This window comes from Rhinopithecus roxellana, chromosome 20 (genome assembly GCF_007565055.1).
Source record: "Rhinopithecus roxellana isolate Shanxi Qingling chromosome 20, ASM756505v1, whole genome shotgun sequence".
Lineage (NCBI taxonomy): Eukaryota > Metazoa > Chordata > Mammalia > Primates > Cercopithecidae > Rhinopithecus > Rhinopithecus roxellana.
Genome location: NC_044568.1, coordinates 48,808,332 through 48,829,803, shown reverse-complemented (window position 1 = coordinate 48,829,803; position 21,472 = coordinate 48,808,332). Strand labels below are relative to the sequence as shown.

At 40.2% G+C, this 21,472-nt stretch overlaps 1 protein-coding gene across 1 annotated transcript in view; it reads left to right on the top strand.

Annotated features, from left to right (window-relative positions):
- The window catches only part of USP31 (ubiquitin specific peptidase 31), a 96,060-nt gene that overhangs the window by 37,463 nt on the left and 37,125 nt on the right, over positions 1-21,472 (top strand). Inside the window, exons 2-6 of the mRNA XM_030925555.1 lie at positions 13,137-13,274; positions 14,817-14,905; positions 14,999-15,091; positions 15,725-15,860; positions 19,141-19,285. Coding sequence (XP_030781415.1) covers positions 13,137-13,274; positions 14,817-14,905; positions 14,999-15,091; positions 15,725-15,860; positions 19,141-19,285 — 601 coding nt within the window. The remainder of the gene's footprint in view (positions 1-13,136; positions 13,275-14,816; positions 14,906-14,998; positions 15,092-15,724; positions 15,861-19,140; positions 19,286-21,472) is intronic.

Sequence of the window (21,472 nt, the reverse complement as noted above, 5' to 3'; positions counted from 1 at the left end):
AAGAGGATTTTGCCTCTTGTGTGTGTATATATAATCTGTCTGTGTTTATAGAAGAAATATATGCATGTTTGGCTTAGGGGTAGTTCAAGGCCTTATCTCATTTTTCCTCTACTCCTTGCCTTTCCCACCTTATTCTGCCTCCTGGGATGTATAGGTCACTTTACTTCCACTTCGAAGTGGAGCGCTACTCAGCAAAGAACATTGATTGGCTCTTGTGCTGTGTGCAGGGCCATTGTGCTGAGTTCATATGTCTGTATGTTCCTCCTGTACTTTCTTTTACTTGCTCAGAAAGCTGCCACTGCCATTCCTTTTTTCTCTTCCTAGGGTTAAACATTCATCTCCCACCACCTGGCAAGCCAGGATGGCCTGAAAAGGCCCCTGGATATAGCCGTAGGGATACATTCTTTTTCTCTCTTTCTCTCATTTTTTTTTTGATGCTGGCTGCTGTCTCTTTCCCCAGTGGTTAAGATCCAGAGGTTGGTCTGGGCTTTGGGTTGAGACTTACTATAAATGGAAAACTTTCGTTTAAAGCTCCATAGGTCTATCTCTTGTTTTTAAACAGCCTGAGATATCATTGACATATAAAAATTGTGTGTATTTAAAGTGTACAACTTGGTACTTTTTAAACCCTCAACCATTTATAATGTTTCATGATAGGAACATATAATAATTATTAGATATTTAGATGACTTTTCAGTTTTAACTTTTTTTTTTTTTTTGAGACTGGAGTCTCGCTCTGTTGCCCAGGCTGGAGTGCACTGGCGCGATCTCGGCGCACTGCAAACACCACCTCCTGATTCACGCCATTCTCCTGCCTCAGCCTCCTGAGTAGCTGGGACTACAGGCGCCCGCCACTGCGCCTGGCTAATTTTTTGTATTTTTAGTAGAGACGGGGTTTCACTGTGGTCTCGATCTCCTGACATCGTGATCCGCCCGCTTTGGCTTCCCAAAGTGCTGAGATTACAGGTGTGAGCCAACGTGCCTGGCCCAGTTTTAACTTTTAACTCTTTCAGATTACCATTCTTTCTGTATGATGACCAAGTTGCATTGGGACTGCACGTTTGCTTTTTTGTGTTGATTGTAAGTCAAAATTTCCCCCCTTCCTCCTTAAAAAAAGGGTTTGTTTTACTATAGTTGAAAAGAATTGTAGGTTGTGTTGGAAAATGACAAAAAGAGTCCAAAAAGAAGATGCTTTCAAAGTATCTTGTGTTACTTGAGTTAGTTAATTGGGTAGTTAAATACATTTTGGTGACCTGAGCTGACTCTAAACTTGGAGTCAGCAATGTTTGGCCACTTAAGTTGTGCAGGGAAGGATGGACTGTTGGTGGAATTAATCTCCACCGGAACAGCAGCTTGAGCATTGTAAGGTGAAGAACACCCCCTTTACATTACTGATGAGAGACAGCTGGAGTTCCCCAAAGCCAGATCTTTGTCTCTGGTGTGTTTGCTTTCTCTAGCATCCTGGGACACTTGGGCAGGACATAGTTCTTCACATGCTGCAACTTGATCTTTCTACATCATCTGCATTCCTCCTTACTCCTCAAATAATAACATCCCAATTAAACTGCATTTTTGTTTCTGGGCCTTATTTCAGTCATAGGAGGAAATACAAATTGCAACAAAACAAAAACTGCTTAACAAGGATTTATTTAAAAGCAAATAAATTCCCTGAAGCCTCAAGGTTGGTACAGCTGTAGTTCAGTCATGCTTTATGTCTAATTGAAAATTGACATGTAGAATGAAGAACCTGAGCCCTGTATGATGCTGAGTCCTATATGGGGACAAAGCATTTTAAGGGACTTTGTTGAAAAAGGATTATGGGCAAAAATATTTTAAGACTTTTTTAATCAGATGAGGTTGAAGAATAGTGGTAACTGGCCGGGCACGGTGGGCTAATGCCTATAATCACAGCACTTTGGGAGGCCAAGGCAGATGGATCACTTGAGGTCAGGAGTTTGAGACCAGCCTGGCCAACATGGTGAAACCCCTTCTCTACAAAAAATACAAAAATTAGCTGGGCATGGTGATATGCGCCTGTAATCCCAGCTACTCGGGTGGCTGATGCAGGAGAATCGCTTGAACTCGGGAGGCAGAGGTTGCAGTGAGCCGAGATCCCGCCACTGCGATCCAGCCTGGGGGTCAAAGCGAGACTGTCTCAAAATAGAAGAAAAGAAGAGTGATAACTTAGAACAGTTACTTTGTTTCTCTGAGGCTAAGTTTTTTCATCTATAAATAAAATACAGCATAGGGAATTTCCTAAGAGTGAATTTATTTATTTTATTTTATTATTTTTTTGAGACAGAGCCTCACAGTGTCACCCAGACTGGAGTGCAGTGGTGCGATCTCAGTTGACTGCAACCTCCGCCTCCTGGGTTCAAGCGATCTTCCTGCCTCAGCCTCTAGAGTAGCTGGGATTACAGGCATGAGCCACTGTACCCAGCCTTTAAGGGTGAATTTTATAGAAAACAACATCTATAAGCAATAAGCGTAATGCCTGATACAGTATAGCACTCAGTAAATATTAACTGTTATTGTTACCCTTTGCACTAAGCATTGTATTTGCCAGGTATTGGGGAAGTAATATTGAGTAAGACATTATTCCTGTTCACTGTCTAGTGATGCATGTGAGATGGTATGTCCTGGAGATATGAATAAAACATAATGTAAGAGGTCATATAATGCACTTATGACAAAGGAGCCTCCTGTAAGTTTTGGTGCTTTTGGAAGTGAAACTCCAGAGCTTTTCCAGTGTGGCTGTGTTCATTCTCAGACTTGGCTTCACATTAGAAATAGTCATTAAAAATAAGTCACACTTGAAAAAAATTAGCAGTGGGCTGCTTCCAGGATGTGGTTTTTATTTTTAACTTTCCCCAGGTAATTCTAATGTGCAGCCAGGATTGAGAACCAGTGCTTTAGATATTTTCTCCTTCTCTTTGGCATTTTTTAAGGATCATGTAGTATTATAGGGTGATTCTTTTCTTTTTTTTTTGTTTTTCAAAACTGCATAATAGCATCGGTACAGAGTTTTAGACTTTATAAAATGCTTTTATGATCTCATTAAAGCCTTACAGTAATCCTTTTAGAAAAGCATTACTATCACCATTCCCATTTTGCAGAAAAGATGACTGAGGCTCAGAGAAAACACATGTTAAGTAAAAAATGGTAGCAAGTTCAGGCACAGTGACAGACACCTGTAATCCCACACTTTGGGAGGCTGAAATGGGAGGATCACTTGAAGTCAGGAGTTCAAGACCAGCCTGCACAACATGGTGAAACCCCATCTCTCCTAAAAATACAAAAATTAGCAGGACGTGGTGGCGTGCACCTGTAGTCCCAGCTGCTTGGAGGCTGAGGCAGGAGAATCGCTTGAATCCAGGAGGCGGAGGTTACAGTGAGCTGAGATTGCACTACTGTACTCCAGCCTGGGCAGAGAGAGACTCCATCTCAACAACAACAACAATAACAGAGAGAGACTCCATCTCAACAACAACAATAACAAAAAAAAAAAAAAAAGAAAGAAAAATCAGAACTAGTAGGAAGAGAACTTGAACCCTGGTATTCATAATCCAGCCTTTCTTTTTCTGCTGCATTTCTAGCAGAAAGTTTTAGCCATTGTGTAAATACTTACTTGGAGGTCTTCTCTTGCTACTTGTATAATCTGTTGGGACAGCTTTTGCTTCTTGTTCATCTGGCTGAATCCACTTCACTTTTTCTCCCTTTTATCCTGGCTCTTGACCATACTTCAACCCTTAGTTTTGTGGTTTCACGAGTCAGTTACAATTTCTTGAAATGCAGTAACCATTACTCAACCCCTTTATTATAGCCTTTTCTTTTAGGTGAGGAATGTATATTTTACTAGTCATTATTCAGCAGTGAGTCCTTGCCACTGGGTCTTTCTGGTACATATGAATTTGCTTAAAATCTGACACTAATCTTATAGCAGTGCAGATATTCTTTGCTATCCAAATCTGTTTGGTTCCTGAGTTTGGATCCTGAGAACTTGGATATGAGGGACACCGATACTTGAGTTATCCTATGCTTGGCCCTTGTGCCTGGAAGGATCAGGAGCTCTGTACAGGTTGAGCATCCTAAATCTGACAATCTGAAATCTGAAATGCTCCAAAATTTGAAACTTTCTGAGCATTCACATGATGCTCAGAAGAAATGCTCATTGGAGCATTTTGGATTTTGACTTTTCAAATTTGGGATGCTCAGCTGGTAAATACAATGCAAATAATCAGAAATCTGAAAAAAATATGAACTTGGAAATACCTCTGGTTCTGAGCATTTTGGATGAGGGATACTCAACCTGTACCAGGAATAACATGCTTTGCTCTGTGACCAAATGTGAACAGAGTCCAAAGAATGTGTGTGGCATTTGTTCCTGTCCACATCAGGTTGTCTTTCCATCCTGCATGGAAGCCCCCCTTTCCCTGTGCCTCATTTATCTCTCTCTCCTCTCCCACCAGGGTCCCCTGCTTATCTTTCTGAGGAGGGAGAGTGGTTTGAGGAGTGTAGTGGAGGGCATTCCAGCCCTAGGGGAAGTACATATGAAAACCTAGAGGCCTTAGGGTCCCTTTCAAGGGCCTTTTGCCCCAGCCAGCAAATATTAGGGGTCTCTCAGTCTTATTTGTGCCTTCTGTTAAAAGACCTCCCCTCAGAGGAGAAGATAAGGAGGAAGAATGGATGAAGGGCACAGAAGGCCCTATTTATTCTGTGTCCTAGTATGTCATACTATTGCATGGACACTATATTACCATTTTTTCATGGCTTGTATCTGTTTTTACAGTGTTCATTTATTTGTACAAATTTTATCCCTCATGTTTTAGCTAATTATTCTTCATCAACTTAGTAGGTGTCTTGAAAGTAAAATTCAAAAGATGAAACTTTTCTTAAGACAACTGCTTATTATTTTATTTCTAGCAGCAGCCCAGAAACCAGATTTCACTTTTAAATACCATCTATAAACCCAGCTGTTTGCATTTTGTCTATTTCTTTTTCTAAAATAGTAAATACTGTTGTCCTCCTGAGTTCTTCTGTGTGTGTGTGTGTGTGTGTGTGTGTGTGTGTGTATGTGTGTGTTTTGTCCCTGATCACTGGAAACAAATTTTGTGTTTCTTCTGGCATATAATCAAAGAAAGTGGGCAATGATTGGGTTTGATGAGTCTTGTAAGCTACCCTTCTTCGCAAAAGAGGAGCCCAACTCCCCATCATTCATGTCAGACCAGTATTGCCACATCCATTTCCCATGGGTGGAAATCACCAGTGACCGACCATTGCTTTTTCTTCTTCTTCCTGGTGTTAGGTGAAGGATGTCTTGGAACAGTCAGTACTTTTTCCCTGGAGCCTGGGATGCTTCGGCCTCTTTACTAGGGCTCTACAGAAAGAAAGACCCTCATGTCTAATTTTATGGCTCTTTTCTTTTCTGACCCATGTTTCCAACTCGTTTTTTTTTTTTTTTCTTTAAGGGAAAAAAATAAAAACATTCTCTCTTTGAAAGGTAAGGAGAAATTTTGTGAAACTTGAAAACCTGGTAAGTGTTTTGCCTTTTACTTTATTATTTAGTACTGTATGCTAAGGATCATCCCAATTGAGGGGAAAATTGGAGCAGTGGTCAAACTTGTTTATAGTAGGATGTATAGGATTTAAGCCGGGAGATCAAGAGACTCAGTTTAATATTTTTTCCAAACAGAAGCACTGTACCCAAATTCTGTAAAATAGACACAAATATGTAAGACTAGTTTTAAGAAAGACCATGTTCTATTTTTTCTTTTCTTTTCTATTTTATTTTTATTTATTTTAAGTAGAGATGGGGTCTCGATATGTTTCCCAGGTTGGTCTTGAACTGGGCTCAAGCCATCCTTCTGCCTTGGCCTTTGGAAGTGCTGCGATTACAGGCATAAGCCAACACACCCGACCCACGTTCTATTTTCTATAGAAATGACATACTTAAATGATTTCTCAGATTGTAGCAATGCTTCTGTTTACAGAGGACATTGATAATCAACTTTTTCAAAACTGCAAACATACAGAAAGATTTAGGACATCAAATCAACTAAGGTTTAATTATGAAAAAAAATCGTAAAAGGGAAATCAGGGTCTCATCTGCTTATTTGATAAATAAGGATTCGAATCACAGGTTCAGTGAGTTGCCTCTGATAACCAGTGGTTTGTGGCCGAGCCGAAGCTTGAACTTAGGATTCTTGACTCCTGCTATTTTTCTTTTTTCTGTGACACATACTAAAGGATTGGCCATTAGATTCTTCTATGTTTTGTTTTGTCTGAGGAAGAGGTAAGATAAGTAGTCCCCTGGGTATCTGCAGTGGGAACAGTGGGAATAAGTTACCATTGTGAGGGGTAAAAAGGCAGAAAGAGGACCTTTTGTGTTTGTGTATTGAGATTTTCTTTTCCTTAAATTTCCTTTAGGGTGTGATGTAGTGATTTAGGGTGGGGTTGACCCAGAATGGTTTTTGCCGTAGTTACGAGGGTTGTGGACGTCCTGTTACCTGTTTGGTCATGCCCAACAAACATGTTGTTGAGCAGCCTTGGCAGTCTGCATTAGAACACAGCAACTGGTGGATAAGTGTGGATGAGTTGAAGTGATAGTGGACAGAAGCGTAAATAAATTTAATGCAGTCTTGATAATTGAATGTGGTCTCCACCCTGAAATCTGAATGGATGCTGTGTATAAATTATCTGTTTTTAAACATAATGAAGAGTTTGATTTCAGTTAATTTGTTTGGAATGTCTATATTGAAAACTTTTTTTTTTTCCTTTTTTTTCCCCATTGGGAGTCCATAAGAGAGAGGATTCAGAACAGAAGCTTGCTGTACTTCTGACAGTTTGTGTGGCCCAACCATATGCCATGAGATTGTCATTACCCCGTTACACCTAAGAGCTCCTCTTAGCAGTTGTCCTCTACTTTTTTTACAAAACAAACTCAAAAAACCAGGTTCCCTGACTTCCTGTCTTTAGCTTATCTGCATCCAGGACTACCTTTACCCCCTTCTCTTCCATCTCTCCTACCTACCTTCTGTTTAAGGCCAGTGCCTCTACAGCCTCTGTTAAATCAATCTCTCCTTTTCCCCTTACCAAAGAATCGCTTTTTTTTTTTTTTTTTTTTTTTTTTTTTTTTTTTTTTTGAGTAAGAGTCTTGCTCTGTTGCCCAGACTGGAGTGCAGTGATGCGATCTTGACTCACTGCAGTCTCCACTTCCCAGGTTCAAGCAACTCTCCTGCCTCAGTTTCCCGAGTAGCTGGGATTAGAGATGCCCACCACCACGCCTGGCTAATTTCTGTATTTTTAGTAGAGATGGGGTTTTGCCATGTTGGCCAGGCTGATCTTGAACTCCTGACCTCAGGTCATCTGCCCGCCTCAGCCTCCCAAAGTGCTGGGATTGCAGGTGTGAGCCATTGCACACAGCCTGAAGAATCATCTTTATTCAGATATTTCCTTTCTGTTAGCTCCTTCCCTTAGCATGTGGGTCCCTCTGCTCCTGAAGGTCCCTTCCAGATGGTCACAGCATCTTTCCTCTATCCTTTTATAACTGAGTTCCTTGGTGATGAAGAATGGTCTCTGGCAGTCATTCAAACCCTTGCCTTATTTCTTTTAACCCTCTCTGATAAGTATTCTGCTTCATTGAGATTACATGAGCGTGCAACCTCTTAATTTGCTATTCCAGAGGATCTGCCTCAGAGACTGTCTGACTTGCCTTTTCTGTGGTAGTTTTCATTGTTGCTTCTGCCTCCGTGGAGGTTTGTCTGTTCTCACTTGTATGATGCCACTCTCTCTCTCCTGGCTGCCACTTCTTTGCTTCTTCACGGGCAGCTTTTCTGTGACCTTTTCCAGTGTTCAAGATTCTGTCCCGGCTGCTTCCTTTTCTCACCGGATGTTCTCTGGGTTCTGTCTCATATGATAGGCGTGTGCTGCTCTGATTCAGATTTCCAGCTTAGATCTCTTTCCTGAGCACCAGATTTAACCTCACTTGGGATCATGTTTATACCTCAAATGCAGCTTGTTCAAAACTGTGGTCCCCTAATCTCTTCCTCTGTTCTTGGTTTCATTATCTACCTAAGTCAGAAGTGGGAGACCTTGGTGTCATCTGCTTTCCTCTTTCAATCTGTCAGTATAGTGACATCTACATGTTTGTCTTCCATCCCGAGTCAACCAAGGTTTCGTTAGTGCTAATGATGTTTTTTATCAATTCTCTTTTGTGTTTTTTTTTTTTTTTGAGGTGGAGTTTCGCTCTTGTTGCCCAGCCTGGAGTGCAATGGCATGATCTCGGCTCACTGCAACCTCCTCCTCCTGGGTTCAAGTGATTCTCCTGCCTCAGCCTCCTGAGTAACTGGGATTACAGGCATGCACCACCACGCCCGGCTAATTTTGTATTTTTAGTAGAGATGGGGTTCTCCATGTTGGTCAGACTGGTCTTGAACTCCCGACCTCGGGTGATCCATCTGCCTCAACCTCCCAAAGTGCTGGGATTACAGGTGTGAGCTACTGTGCCCGGCTATTCATTTTTTTTTTTTTAAATTAGGAAATCTTCTCTTCTGTGGCTCACATTTTTCCATTATACATACTAATGCCTTTGGTTTTGATTCTTCTAAATGAGGGGAACATAAGGCCACAAGCCAAACCATTTCAAGATGGAATAAGGTTTTTTTTTTTTTTTAATTATTATTATTCTTTTTATTGAGACAGAGTTTTGCTCTTTTCGCCCAAGCTGGAGTGCAATGGCGCATTCTCAGTTCACTGCAGCCTCCACCTCCCAGCTTCAAGCATTTCTCCTGCTTCAGTCTTTCAAGTAGCTGGAATTACGGGCATGTGCCACCACGCCTGATTAATTTTGTGTTAGTAGAGACGGGGTTTCACCATGTTGGTCATGCTGGTTTCGAACTCTTGACCTCAGGTGATCCACTTGTCTCAGCCTCCTAAAGTGCTGGGATTACAGGCGTGAGCCACCATGCACAGGACATTTATATATATACAAAATGCTAAAGGGAGACAGATGTGAAGACTGAGAAAAAAGCCCCTGAATTTGATGATTTAGTGGGGAGGTTTTGTAGTGTGGTGAAGACTTCCTATCATGCCTGTTCCTCCTTGTGTACCTGTTTCTGAGATGGCATCCAGTGGTCCCTTCCAGGTATTTGAAACTTTGTTGTTATCAGGATCCTTCTCCTGTGCTCATTTTATTCAGTAAGTTGTGTCAGTGACACCTCCATATTCTCTGTAATATCCCTGTTATTTTCCTCCCAAATCTGAATCTCAAGATCTATAAATGAACATTTTCTTGTTGATTCGCATCAAACTGATGATCAGATTGTGATGCAAATTGCAAATCTGTTCCTTCTTTTCACCTCTGTTATCGTTGTCTTAATTGCAGTATAAAGCAGATAGTTTTTAGTTCTCTGGCCTCCTTATCATTCTTCAACATTTCACACTGTCAATCATGCTTTTTTTCATGAAGCTCTCTTCATTTGACTCTTGGACACCATTCTCCTGATTTTCTCACTACGTCTTTGATGGTTTTTTTCTTGGTCTTCTTTGAGCCCCCCACCTAAATATAGGTTACCTCTGCATTCTGTCCTCTGACTCGATCTCTCATAGATGATGTCTGGGCACTCTCAGCCTTAGTTGAGGTTTCTACCACCACCCATCTGTTGAATTCCAAATCTTTGTCCTTAGCACAGACTCCTGCAGTGAGCGCACGGATCTGTAGTTTTCAGTTGTTTACCAGATAACTTCCATTCAGAGGTTCCATAGAACTTTAGCTACAATGGATTCGAAAGCGGGGACCAATTCTGGGAACTCTTTCCCAGACTTCTTCCTTTTTTATTTTCTGTCTTGATGCTACCAGTTGCTCATCATCTAGGTAAGACCCCTGAGTGACATTAATGCCTCCTTCCTCCCTCTCCACATTCATTAGGTCACAAATCCTATTGATTCTACCACTCGAATTCCTAAATCTCTCCTAAATCTGCCTTCCCATTCTGTCCTCACCACCACGCCTGGCTAATTTTTTGTATTTTCAGTAGAGACAGGGTTTCACTGTGTTAGCCAGGATGGTCTCAATCTCCTGACCTCGTGATCCACCCTCCTTGGCTTCCCAAAGTGCTGGGATTACAGGCGTGAGCCACTGCACCCGGCCCCCTGCTTTCTCTTTACTCCCATATATAATACGGCTAAAATTTGAGTGCTGATTATATCTCATTTACATGTGAAATGTTTGGCATACATTCTCAAAATCTAATCATCACACTGAGTCATTATTATCCATTTTGCTTTGGAGGAGAGTAGTCCCAGGCCTCACAAATAGGAGGTGGGGGAATGGGGATCTGATCTCAAGCTGCATGCTCCAGAGCCCATGATGTTAATTTACCAGTTCACTTACAGCTCCCTGTGCCATGTTTGAGTGGTCTTTAATATCTTTCCTGAACTGGCCTCTGACTTTACTGTTTCATCTCCTGCTACTCTGCCTAATCTGTCTACTGTTTCATCTCCTTCCATTTGGTCTAATAGACCTGGAATTTCAGGCCTGTTGACCTTGTTGGTCTTCCTTGAAGGTGTCATACTGTACCTTTGTGTGTGTGTGCATGTTACTTCCTCAGCCTTGAATCCCTGCCTCTTTATCTTCAAGGTCCAGCTCAAATGACATCTCCTGAAAGGGTTTCTTGTCTATTAGTTAACACCGCCATCCTCCTACTTCTTAATTAGCCTCTATTCTTTTCCTATGATATGTCTATACACAACTGCCATATTTATATTTATAGAAAGTTTGTAAATATATATATTCGCATTTAAATAAACTTTTAATTTTAGGATAGTTTTAGATTTACAGAAAAGTGGCAAAGGTAGCATAGAGTTTCCACGAAGCCCATACTCAGTTTCCCTTTTGTTAATATCCTATGTCACCATAGTGCATTTGTTATAACTAAGAAGCTAACATTGGTATGTTACTGTTGACTAAATTTGACACTTTATTCAGATTTCCCCAGTTATTCTCTTGTGCCTTTTTTCTGTTCCAGGCTCCCATGGAATAACACATTACATTTAGTCGTCACGTCTTCTTAGTCTCTTCTGGTCTGTGATTATTTCTCAGACTTTCCTTATCCTTGATGTCCTTGATAGTTTTGAGAAGCACCAGTCACATTTTTTTTTTTTTTTTGCAGAATGTTCCTCAGTTTGGGTTTTGTCTGATGTTTTCCTTATGATTAGACTGAGGCCATGGGTTTTTGGGAGGAAGACCAGAGGTAAAATGTTCTTTTCATCACATGTCAAGTGCACATGCTAGCAACATGACTTACTACTGATGGTGTCAACCTTGCCCAGCTCTCTAAAGCAGTGTTAGTTACTGTGTTAGTAACTGTAAGTTACTTTCCACTCCTCTTTCCAATCTCCTGTCTTTGGAAGTAAGTCATTATCACAACCCACACTCAGGGTGTAGGGGTGGTAAGCTCTACCTCCTGGAGGGGGGATTATTGATATAACTTATTTGGAATTCCTCTGTAAGGAAGATTTACCTCTTCTCCCTCATTTATTCATTCAGTCGTTATATCAATTTATACTTTTTTATACATTGGGTTATAACCCAATATTATTTATTCTTTTAATCAGATTGTTCCAGCTTTGACTGTTGGGAGTTCTTTTAGGTTGGTTCCTGTGTCTCTTTGATATGTCCCCTGTCCCAACCCTAGAATCGGCGTTTCTCCAAGGAGCCCTAGTTTTATACTGGAAAATGGTATTAGAAACCAAGATATGGACACTGGATGTGCACGTTGTTACTGGGGTGTCACTACTTCTTTTCCTTTCAGTGTACATATATGGATATGAACCCAAGTTTATATAAATATCTGTATTTATTTATCTGTTCACTTTGTATTAAGCTAAATAGGAGTTTATACTGACTTCAGCTGATTCATTGCCTTCCCTCCTTGCTTATCTGTAACTTCCCTCTCTATGAGAAACTTGGCATCCGTTACCACTATCCCATCATGCTACACTGTAAGCATGGACTTTGTCCCTGTCCCCCTCACTAGGCTGTTAGTATCTTAGACACTTATTAAATCTTTGTTGATGAGTGATGAATCTTGAAGCTGTTATGTATCTTACATAATAAAAGTCCAGCATTTTAGCAAAAGCAATGTAAATCAATCTCGTACAGTTTGAAACAAAACTTTTACCTGCTTTGTTATGTAACATGTTCATTGTAGAAAATATGAAAAGTGAGAAGGAAAAAAAGCACCTGTAATTCTATCACCCAGAGATAATACTTAATACGTAGGTATGTGTTATTTTAGAACTTTTTCTTTGTATGTATATGTCTACACCCCCCCAAACAATTTTTACAAGAATACATTCACATTTCACACTAGTTATTTATAACTTTTTTCACTTAATATAGTATTTCTTAAGGATGTCATATAGTTGTATCATAATTTAACTGTCTTTACTGTTTCATCTCCTCCTATTCTTTTTTTTTTTTTTTTTTTTTTTTTTTTGAGACGGAGTCTCGCTCTGTTGCCCAGGCTGGAGTGCAGTGGCTGGATCTCAGTTCACTGCAAGCTCCGCCTCCCGGGTTTACACCATTCTCCTGTCTCAGCCTCCCAAGTAGCTGGGACTACAGGCGCCCGCCAACTCACCCGGCTAGTTTTTTGTATTTTTTAGTAGAGACGGGGTTTCGCCATGTTAGCTAGGTTGGTCTCGATCTCCTGACCTCGTGATCCACCCGTCTCGGCCTCCCAAAGTGCTGGGATTACAGGCTTGAGCCACCGCGCCCGGCCAATCTCCTCCTATTCTTAACCAATTCTCTTATTTAAGATGTCCAAGTTATTACCAATTATTTGCTTTCATAAACCCTGATTAATATTTTCTTAGAAGTCTTGACAGGCTGTTCTGATGATTTCCTTAGATACACTCCTAAAAGTAGAATTGCTGGATTAAGTGTATTTTAAGGGTTCTGGTACATGTTTCTAGGGGTGAGGTTTTTACACTGGCATCTGTTTTTACTTTGCACTCCTTCTGGGAAGTACTCTCTAACATGCTTGAGATCTTGCATCCCTTTTGGGATTATGAATAAATAGTTTTTCTTTAAAGCCAGGAACTCACAACTGTTCATGCTGATTTATTTACCTGCATAGACTATTGTGTCAAAGAATGCACTGCAGTACCGGGGAAATTCCCAGCATGATGCTCAGGAGTTTCTACTGTGGCTTTTGGACCGAGTTCATGAAGACCTCAACCATTTAGTGAAGCAGAGTGGCCAGCCACCTCTGAAGGTAAGGACGCATGCTCCCCTAGGGCAGTCAACTAGTCATGAGAGCGTGTAGATTCTTCTACTGAGGACTTGTTGCATTGCATTCATACAATGAAATTGACTAAGCTCTGAGTGAGTAGAAGATTCAATGGTTACTTAAAGGACATTTCATTTTGTTTGCTACTGTGCTGGCAGTGTGAGATACAAGAACTGTTACAGTCTAATGAGAGGGGAAACATTTGCATGTATGATGAACTTCAGATTAAAAAAAGTGATTCCATTTCACTAAACTGTTTTTAAAGCAGAATATGTTTGCTTTCTATTCTTTTCACACATACTCTGTAGTTCACTCGAATGAATACACAATCACAAAAGAAACGTATGGATTTTCTCTGCTGTTAGGATTGGATTTGACTATAGAAGCCCCAGAATGTTCTCATTGAGAAACATAGTGATTAATTTTTAATTGTATACATGTAGTCTTACAAATATGGATAAAATGACTTATATAATGGAAAAAATTAAGACTAAAGAGTTGCTTCCCTTGGGCAGTTTTTAAAGTTTTTGATAATTCTGCTCTGTACTTCAAATTTTAAATTTCTAGGTTTGGTAAGTTGTTAAATTATTCTGATTCAAGGTCCTTTTGTGCCTGAACACTCTATTCTGTCATATGACTATATGCATGTGGCTGACTCTCCCACCAAATTGAGACATCCTCAAGGTCAGGCACTGGGTCTTACTATCTTTGTATCCTAATGTTCTATACAGTTCTCTCTGCATATGGTGCTTAGTAACTAATTGTTAGGCGGAGGGACACGAAAAGTTAAATACAACATGAAGTAGAGTGTGATTAGGCACTAACATACACAGCATAGCTAATAGGTACTAGAGAATTTAGGCATGGGAAGCATTAGTACTTTTTTTTTTTTTGAGACGGACTTTCACTCTTGTTGCCCAGGCTGGAGTGCAATGGCGCAATCTTGGCTCACCACAACTTCTGCCTCCTGGGTTCAAGTGATTCTCCTGCCTCAGCCTCCTGAGTAACTGGGATTACAGGCATGCACCACCACAGCCGGCTAATTTTGTATTTTCAGTAGAGACGGGGTTTCTCCATGTTGGTCAGGCTGGTCTCGAACTCCCGACCTCAAGTGATCCACCCCCCCCCCCCCCCCACCTCGGCCTTTCAAAGTGCTGGGATTATAGGCATGACCCACCGTGCCCGGCTACCATTAGTACTTTTAAAGTGGTTGAGGATTACTTCTTGGAGGAGATTGGAGAATTGGAGGGAAACTGGAGCATCCTGGGGAAGGGGAGCTGCCTGGCTGAGTGCCATGCAGAGACAATCGCAGGCAGAGTCTGTGTGAGGGGATGAGTCCACGTGACCCACATCCTGCCTGCTGTGTTCTGGCTCCTTTAGCAGGTGCCCGTCACTGAAGTATCTGCACTTGATGCATAGCTTGTAAAGGAAGTCAAGGACATTTGTGATTCTCTGACTTCATCTTCAGCCAAGAATTGGTCTTCCTAGTCTTGTAGTACAAGAAATTGTACTTTCTTTTTTTTTTAGCCGCCGTCAGAGACTGATATGATGCCTGAGGGACCATCTTTTCCTGTCTGTAGCACTTTTGTACAAGAACTCTTTCAAGCCCAATACAGGTATGAGCAAATCAGATGTTCCCACTTATTTTGTTTACCTGACATAGTTCTGGGTGATTTTAATGTTGAGTGTCTTACCTTTTTGTTTTAAAGATCTTCTTTGACGTGTCCTCATTGTCAGAAACAGAGCAACACTTTTGATCCTTTCCTTTGCATTTCTTTGCCAATTCCTCTACCCCACACAAGGTAAGAATGGATTTAGTAAAATGAAGGCTGTATTTTCTTATTGTATTCCTTTTCCTCTGTAGGCTCCTATTAGATCTTCTTACTTATTTAGACAGGTAATGGGATTAATAATGGGATTGAATACAGTCATTGCTACAACCTTACAAGAATAAATGCCCTCCTGAGTTTGCAGGGTAAGCAGGCACATGAGGCAAGCAGAGGCTATTTAGTCTGACCCGGTTTGTCATCCTAACGTAGTATCGGGGGAGGGGGAGGGCTGTTGAGTGGCTTCAAGATTCTCTAGAGACCTTACTTTACATTTCTTGTTTCTTAGTTGCTTTATTTTGAACAATTTCTCAACATTTCCAGGAGTTAAACGCTGTTCTAAAGAAAATACAAAGCACAGAATGAAGTGTAGATATATTTTTGTTTGCTTCATAGAGTGTTCATTTTATGACGATTGCCTTTTCCAAAGATCTTGATGATTGTTTGATAGTTCTGCTTAGAGCCAAGTGAAATTTTTCCATTTGGCTTCAGAGTAACACTGTGGGTTAGCTTTAGATTTTTGTTGATTTCAGCTCAGGTTTATTTTGCATTTCTATGTTTTAGTTGAAATAAGTGACTAATGAGAAGATCTGACTTTGATCTGTACAGGCCTCTATATGTCACTGTAGTGTATCAAGGGAAATGTTCTCACTGCATGAGGATTGGTGTGGCTGTGCCTCTGTCTGGGACTGTTGCCAGACTTCGGGAAGCAGTGTCTATGGAAACAAAGATCCCCACTGATCAGGTAATAAGTCTGCTAAGGCCAGTTACACATGAGCCACAAAAGTATTGCTTTCTGTTCTCTTAGAATTTTTTATAGTTCTTTGCCGAATATGATTAGAGATTTAAAACCAGTTGCATTTAGAGTTGAGGGAAAAAAAAATCAAGACCCCAAAGAGTAAAATATATAGAGAAACTTCATGTTTCATGTAATTGTATATATAATTTTAAAAGGAGTTTGGGCACGGTGGCTCACGCCTGTAATCCCACCACTTTGAGAGGCCGAGGCAGGTGGATCACGAGGTCAGGAGATCAAGACCATCCTGGCTAACACGGCGAAACCCCATCTCTACTAAAAATACAAAAAATTAGCCGGTGTGGTGGCGGGTGCCTATGGTCCCAGCTATTCAGGAGGCTGAGGCAGGAGAATAGTGTGAACCCGGAGGCGGAGCTTGGTGTGAGCTGAGATCATGCCACTGCACTCCAGCCTGGGCAACAGAGCGAGACTCCGTCTCAAAAAAGAAAAGGAGAAGCTGTGACTTTATACCAAGTCCTTCTTGTAGCTTTGTTCATAAGGTATAATTACTTAACCCTTCTTAAATCATTCCTATGGATGTGTATGTGGGCAGTGGAGCGTCCTCGCAGCGTTTGATAGTCAAAGAGGCTTTGAAAACTTGAGCAGTGACACTAGAAAACCCCTTGTGGTGGTAAGAGTGGATATCTTGCTAGTACAGTGTTCTATACGTAATAGATGCTCAATACATTTTGTTTTCTCATTATGGCTGGACCAGGGTCTCTTACCTTGTTTAGAGAAGAGAAAGGAAAGTTGTGCCCATGCCAGTTCCCTTTGGGATGCATGTTTGATAAGCAGTTATGTTGAAATTGACCAAAAATACTTTTGACCTGTTTGGACTTGACATGTTTCTGCATATAGCTTTTACTCAATTTGCTATTATTATTTTATTTGGAAAAACATTCCTTATTTAAGATTTATTAAGGAAAGATGACTCAGTAGCTAAATTGCTTTCCCTAGATAGTAGCTTCTGGAAGCTACTATGTAATTCCTGGAATAATAAAGGTGTTTTATACTTTGGCCTTATGTGGCCTCGTTTGGGAAGTTACCACAGTAAAACAAATACAGCCAGCAGTGTTACCCTAATATGGCAAATATCTCATATTTTTGTAGGCCAAGTACTGGCATGTTGATAAAATGTTCATATTCTTTCCTACTCTGAAAAGCCCATTGGCTCTTTCTTCCTTTCAGGATTAGGGAAAGGCAGAAAGAGAGGGAGCGAGGCTTTGGTGGTGTCCAGGGCAAATCTGGTTGCATCTTTACAGCTTCCAGCACTGTCTGGCTCCTTTTGCATGTGGTTTAAATTGGTGAAATAATTACAAGTTTGCTGTTGACCTCAGTTTGCTGAAGAGAATGAATTTTACTTGCATGCTCACCGGCAGAAAAACAACATGGTCATTAAATTCATTAGAAGGAAAATGTGCCAGGAACATTTTTGCTGGACTGTTTGTGGAGTATGCCACCAACCCCTTTTACCTGGTAAATCTACAGAATGTTAGTGCTGGTAGAGGGGACCTCAGGGGTCCAGTGCAACTCTTATTTGGAAGAGGCTCAGAGAAGACATGTGACTTGTTCAGGTTTGCGGGGCTGGTTGGTGATAGGCTGGACTGGAACCTGTATGCCCAGTCCAATGCTTTTTCAGTAGACAGCGCAGCTGAGCATGTAATAAAGTCTTTAAATATCTCCAGTGTTCTCCTCTCCATCTTTTGTTTCTTTTGTTTGTTTGTTTGTTTGTATGTATATATGTACGTATGTATGTATTGATTGATTGAGACAGGGTCTCACTCGGTTGCCCAGGCTGGAGTGCATTGGCGTAATCATGGCTCACTGCACCCTCAACCTTGTGGGCTCAAGCAATCCTCCCACCTCAGCCTCCCAAATAGTGGGGACTACAGGCGCATGCCACCACGCCCAGCTGATTTTTGTATTTTTCATAGAGACGAGGTTTTGGTATGTTGCCCAGGCTGGTTTTGAACTCCTGGCCTCAAGCAGTCCTTCTGTCTTGGCCTCCCAAAGTGCTGGGATTACAGGCTTGAGCTACCATGCCTGTCCTGTTTTTCTGTTTTATTGTAAAATACTCAACCATTTCAGAAATATAACAGAAAGAGGAAGTATCTCATACTAGGTATCTTAATGCTAAGGGTTACTAACTTTAATACTATGTTATATAGTATTCATTTAGATTTTTTCTGTGCATATATACATTAATGATTTTATATAAGTAGAATCGTTTACACTTACTGTTTTTACCTTGCTTTGTATTTACTTAGATCTTTGCATGTTAGTGCAAATATATATAGTTCATTCTTTTTAGTAGCTTTATAATTCCAGTAAGGCTATACTACATTTAACTAGTTAGTATTTTTGACATTTGAGTTGATTTTTTTTTTCAATACAAATATCTATGGTTTAGGCTTGAAAAATAGAAAATAAAATGATATGGGAGAAAGCCTCAGAGTCAGATGTGGACTCCATCCTCGACATGAGGCTGAATCGTTGTAGAACTTGAGGGAAGTCTCTTGGCTTCTCTCCTTTCAGTGAAAATGGGGGTTAGACGTTATGATCTCCTGGTTCTCTTCTATACCAAAACTTAGAGGAACTCTGGAGTTAGAGTCGTAGAGTTCTGACATCAGAGTACAGGTGTCCCTCAGTGTCCATGGGATTGGTTGCAGGAACCCTTGCACTATGATACCAAAATCCACGGTGCTTTAATCCCTTTTATAACATGGCACAATATTTGCAGAGAATCTAAGCATATCATCCTGTATACTTTATTTTTACTTTTTATTTTATGGATACATAATAGTTGTACCTCCAATATACTTTAAATCATCTCCAGATAATTTATAATATTTAATGTAGTGTAAATGTTATGTAAATAGTTGTTATGCTATATTGTTTAGGGAATAATGACAAGTAAAAGACTGTTCAGTATACATTCAATCATCCTTTTTTTTTTCTTCTGAATATTTTTGATCTGCAGTTGGTTGAATCTACATATGTAGCACCCACAGATATGCAGGGGTGACTGTATATTGTTAATATAGTTTCAGAGGATATTGTGCTTCCAAAATTCTCTCATTAAAGGCAAATAAAGTGGGCTCTGTGAGATGTTTCGGAGCTCTCTCAGACCACTGCCAGTCCTGATGGTCTGGAGAATTTCATAGAATTGGGAGATCAATTAGTATTGAATTTCCAGTTACCCAACTGTTTACATTTTTCCTATTTTTAGATTGTGTTAACAGAAATGTACTATGATGGGTTCCATCGTTCCTTTTGTGATACAGACGACCTGGAAACAGTCCATGAAAGCGACTGCATTTTTGCCTTTGAGACTCCTGAAATATTTAGGCCTGAAGGAATTCTCAGTCAAAGAGGTAAGTGAGCTCCTGTTTCCATAATGCCACCTGGGTTTGCAGGTTTAACTATAGTCTACCTTTTTAGATGTCTATTATATAATGATACACATTTTAAAAAAATTGTGGTAAAATACACATACATATTTTTTTGATGGTATAATGGTAAAACTCTTATAGTAATATTTTCCTAGAAGAAGGCAACTCTTACTGTTTTAGGCAAAGATATGTCCATAGTTTAGTTGGGAAAATCTCATATTGAGATTCAGGACTGACTGTGACCTCCTTTAAGTAGCCTTTTTGGCATCTTATAGCATTCAGGAAGATATACTGTGCCATAGTTGTATGTTTTTTGTTTTTCGTTTTTGAGACAGAGTCTTGCTCTGTCGCTCAGGCTGGAGTGCAGTGGTGTGATCTCGGCTCACTGCAGCCTTAGCCTCCTGAGTAGCTGGGATCACAGGCGCATGCCATAAAGCCTGGCTAATTTTTATATTTTTAGTAGAGATGGGGTTTCAACATGTTGGCCAGGCTGGTGTTGAACTCATGACCTCAAGTGATCCACCTGCCTCAGCCTCCCAAAGTGCTGGGATTACAGGCATGAGCCACCACACCCGGCCCACTATTCTGCTTTCTGTTTCTACAGATTTCCCAAGTCTAGACTTCTATATAAATGGAATCATAAAATAATATGGTATTTTGTGACTGGCTTTACTTAGTGTGATGTTTTCAAGATTCATTCATGTTGTAGCATATATCACACTTAATTCCTTTGTATGGCCAAGTAATATTTTATTGTTTGAATAGATCACATTTTGTTTATTCATTGTTCATGAACATTTGGGTTGTTTCCACCTTCTGGCTAGTATGAATAATGCTCCTGTGAACCATTCCACACAAGTTTTTGTGTGGACTTATGTTTTCGTTTCTCTTCATACCTGGGAATAGAACTGCTGTGTCGTGTGGTAACTCTATGTTTAATCATTTGGGGGAACTTACAGACTGTTTTCCAAAATGCTACACCGTGTTACATTTTTATCAGCAGTGTTTGAGGGTCCAGTTTCTCTACATCCCCGCCAATACTTGATTATTGTCTGACTCTTTAGTTTTAGCCATCGTAGTGGGTATGAAGTGGTATCTCATTACGGTTTTGATTTGTGTTTGTGACTGACATGATGTTGAGCATCTTTTCTTGTGCTTGTTGGCCATTTGCATATCATATTTGGGAAAATGTCTATTCAAATATTTTGCCCATTTTAAAATTGCATTGTTTGCATTTTGTTGTTGAGTTTTAGGAATTTTCACATGTGCTGAATACTAGACCCTTATCAGATATATGATTTGCAAATATTTTCCCCATTCTGTGGGTGATCTTTTAACTACCTGATGTCCTTTGAAACACAAAAGTTCTTAGTTTTGTTGAAGTCCAGTTTATCTTTTTTTGTTGTTGTTGCTTGTGCTTTTGTTGTCATATCTAACACTTTATCAAATCCAAAGTCATAAAGATTTACCCCATAATTTCTTTTAAGAGTTTTATAGTTTTAGCTCTTATATTATAGTTTTTTGAACTATTTTGAGTTAATTTTTTGTGTTGTGTAAGGTAAGGGCCCAACATTATTCTTTCATGGTGGCTGTCAAGTTGTTCCAGTTAACAGACTTTTCGAGCAGATGGGTAAACTTCCATGAATAGAGTAATTGAAATGATAGAAGCCTCATTGGATTTTTCTGTAAGGGTCCAAACCAGAACCATGGTCACCTTAGTAGTTGTGTTAGCATAAGGGAGACTAGCACCTGGGCTTTTTGTCAGACCTGGGGAGACTGCTGCTTCCTAGCTTACCCAGTTTTTTAAAATTTTAGTTTCTTTACATGAAGTGCAGAGGAATAATCACTATAGTGATGATGTCAAGACTGTGTGAGATCAGGCATGTCAGACATTCCACAGGGACTGACTATACTAAGTCTTCAGTAAATGAAAGCTACTTTTGTATTTCTTGTTATTGCTTCCGGTGTTCATTACTGGTAAGCCAACGTTGAGGTGACCGTCTTTGCTCCAGCAATAAATGAATCAGTCAATTACAAATATTTTTGTGCACCTGTAGATAACTTCTGCTGTAATTGGCATGAGTGGTAAATATCAAATAAGTGTATTTTAGGTTTTTGGTACTATCCAAACAGAGATTTATTGAAGTTATTTAGTGAAGATAATGTGGG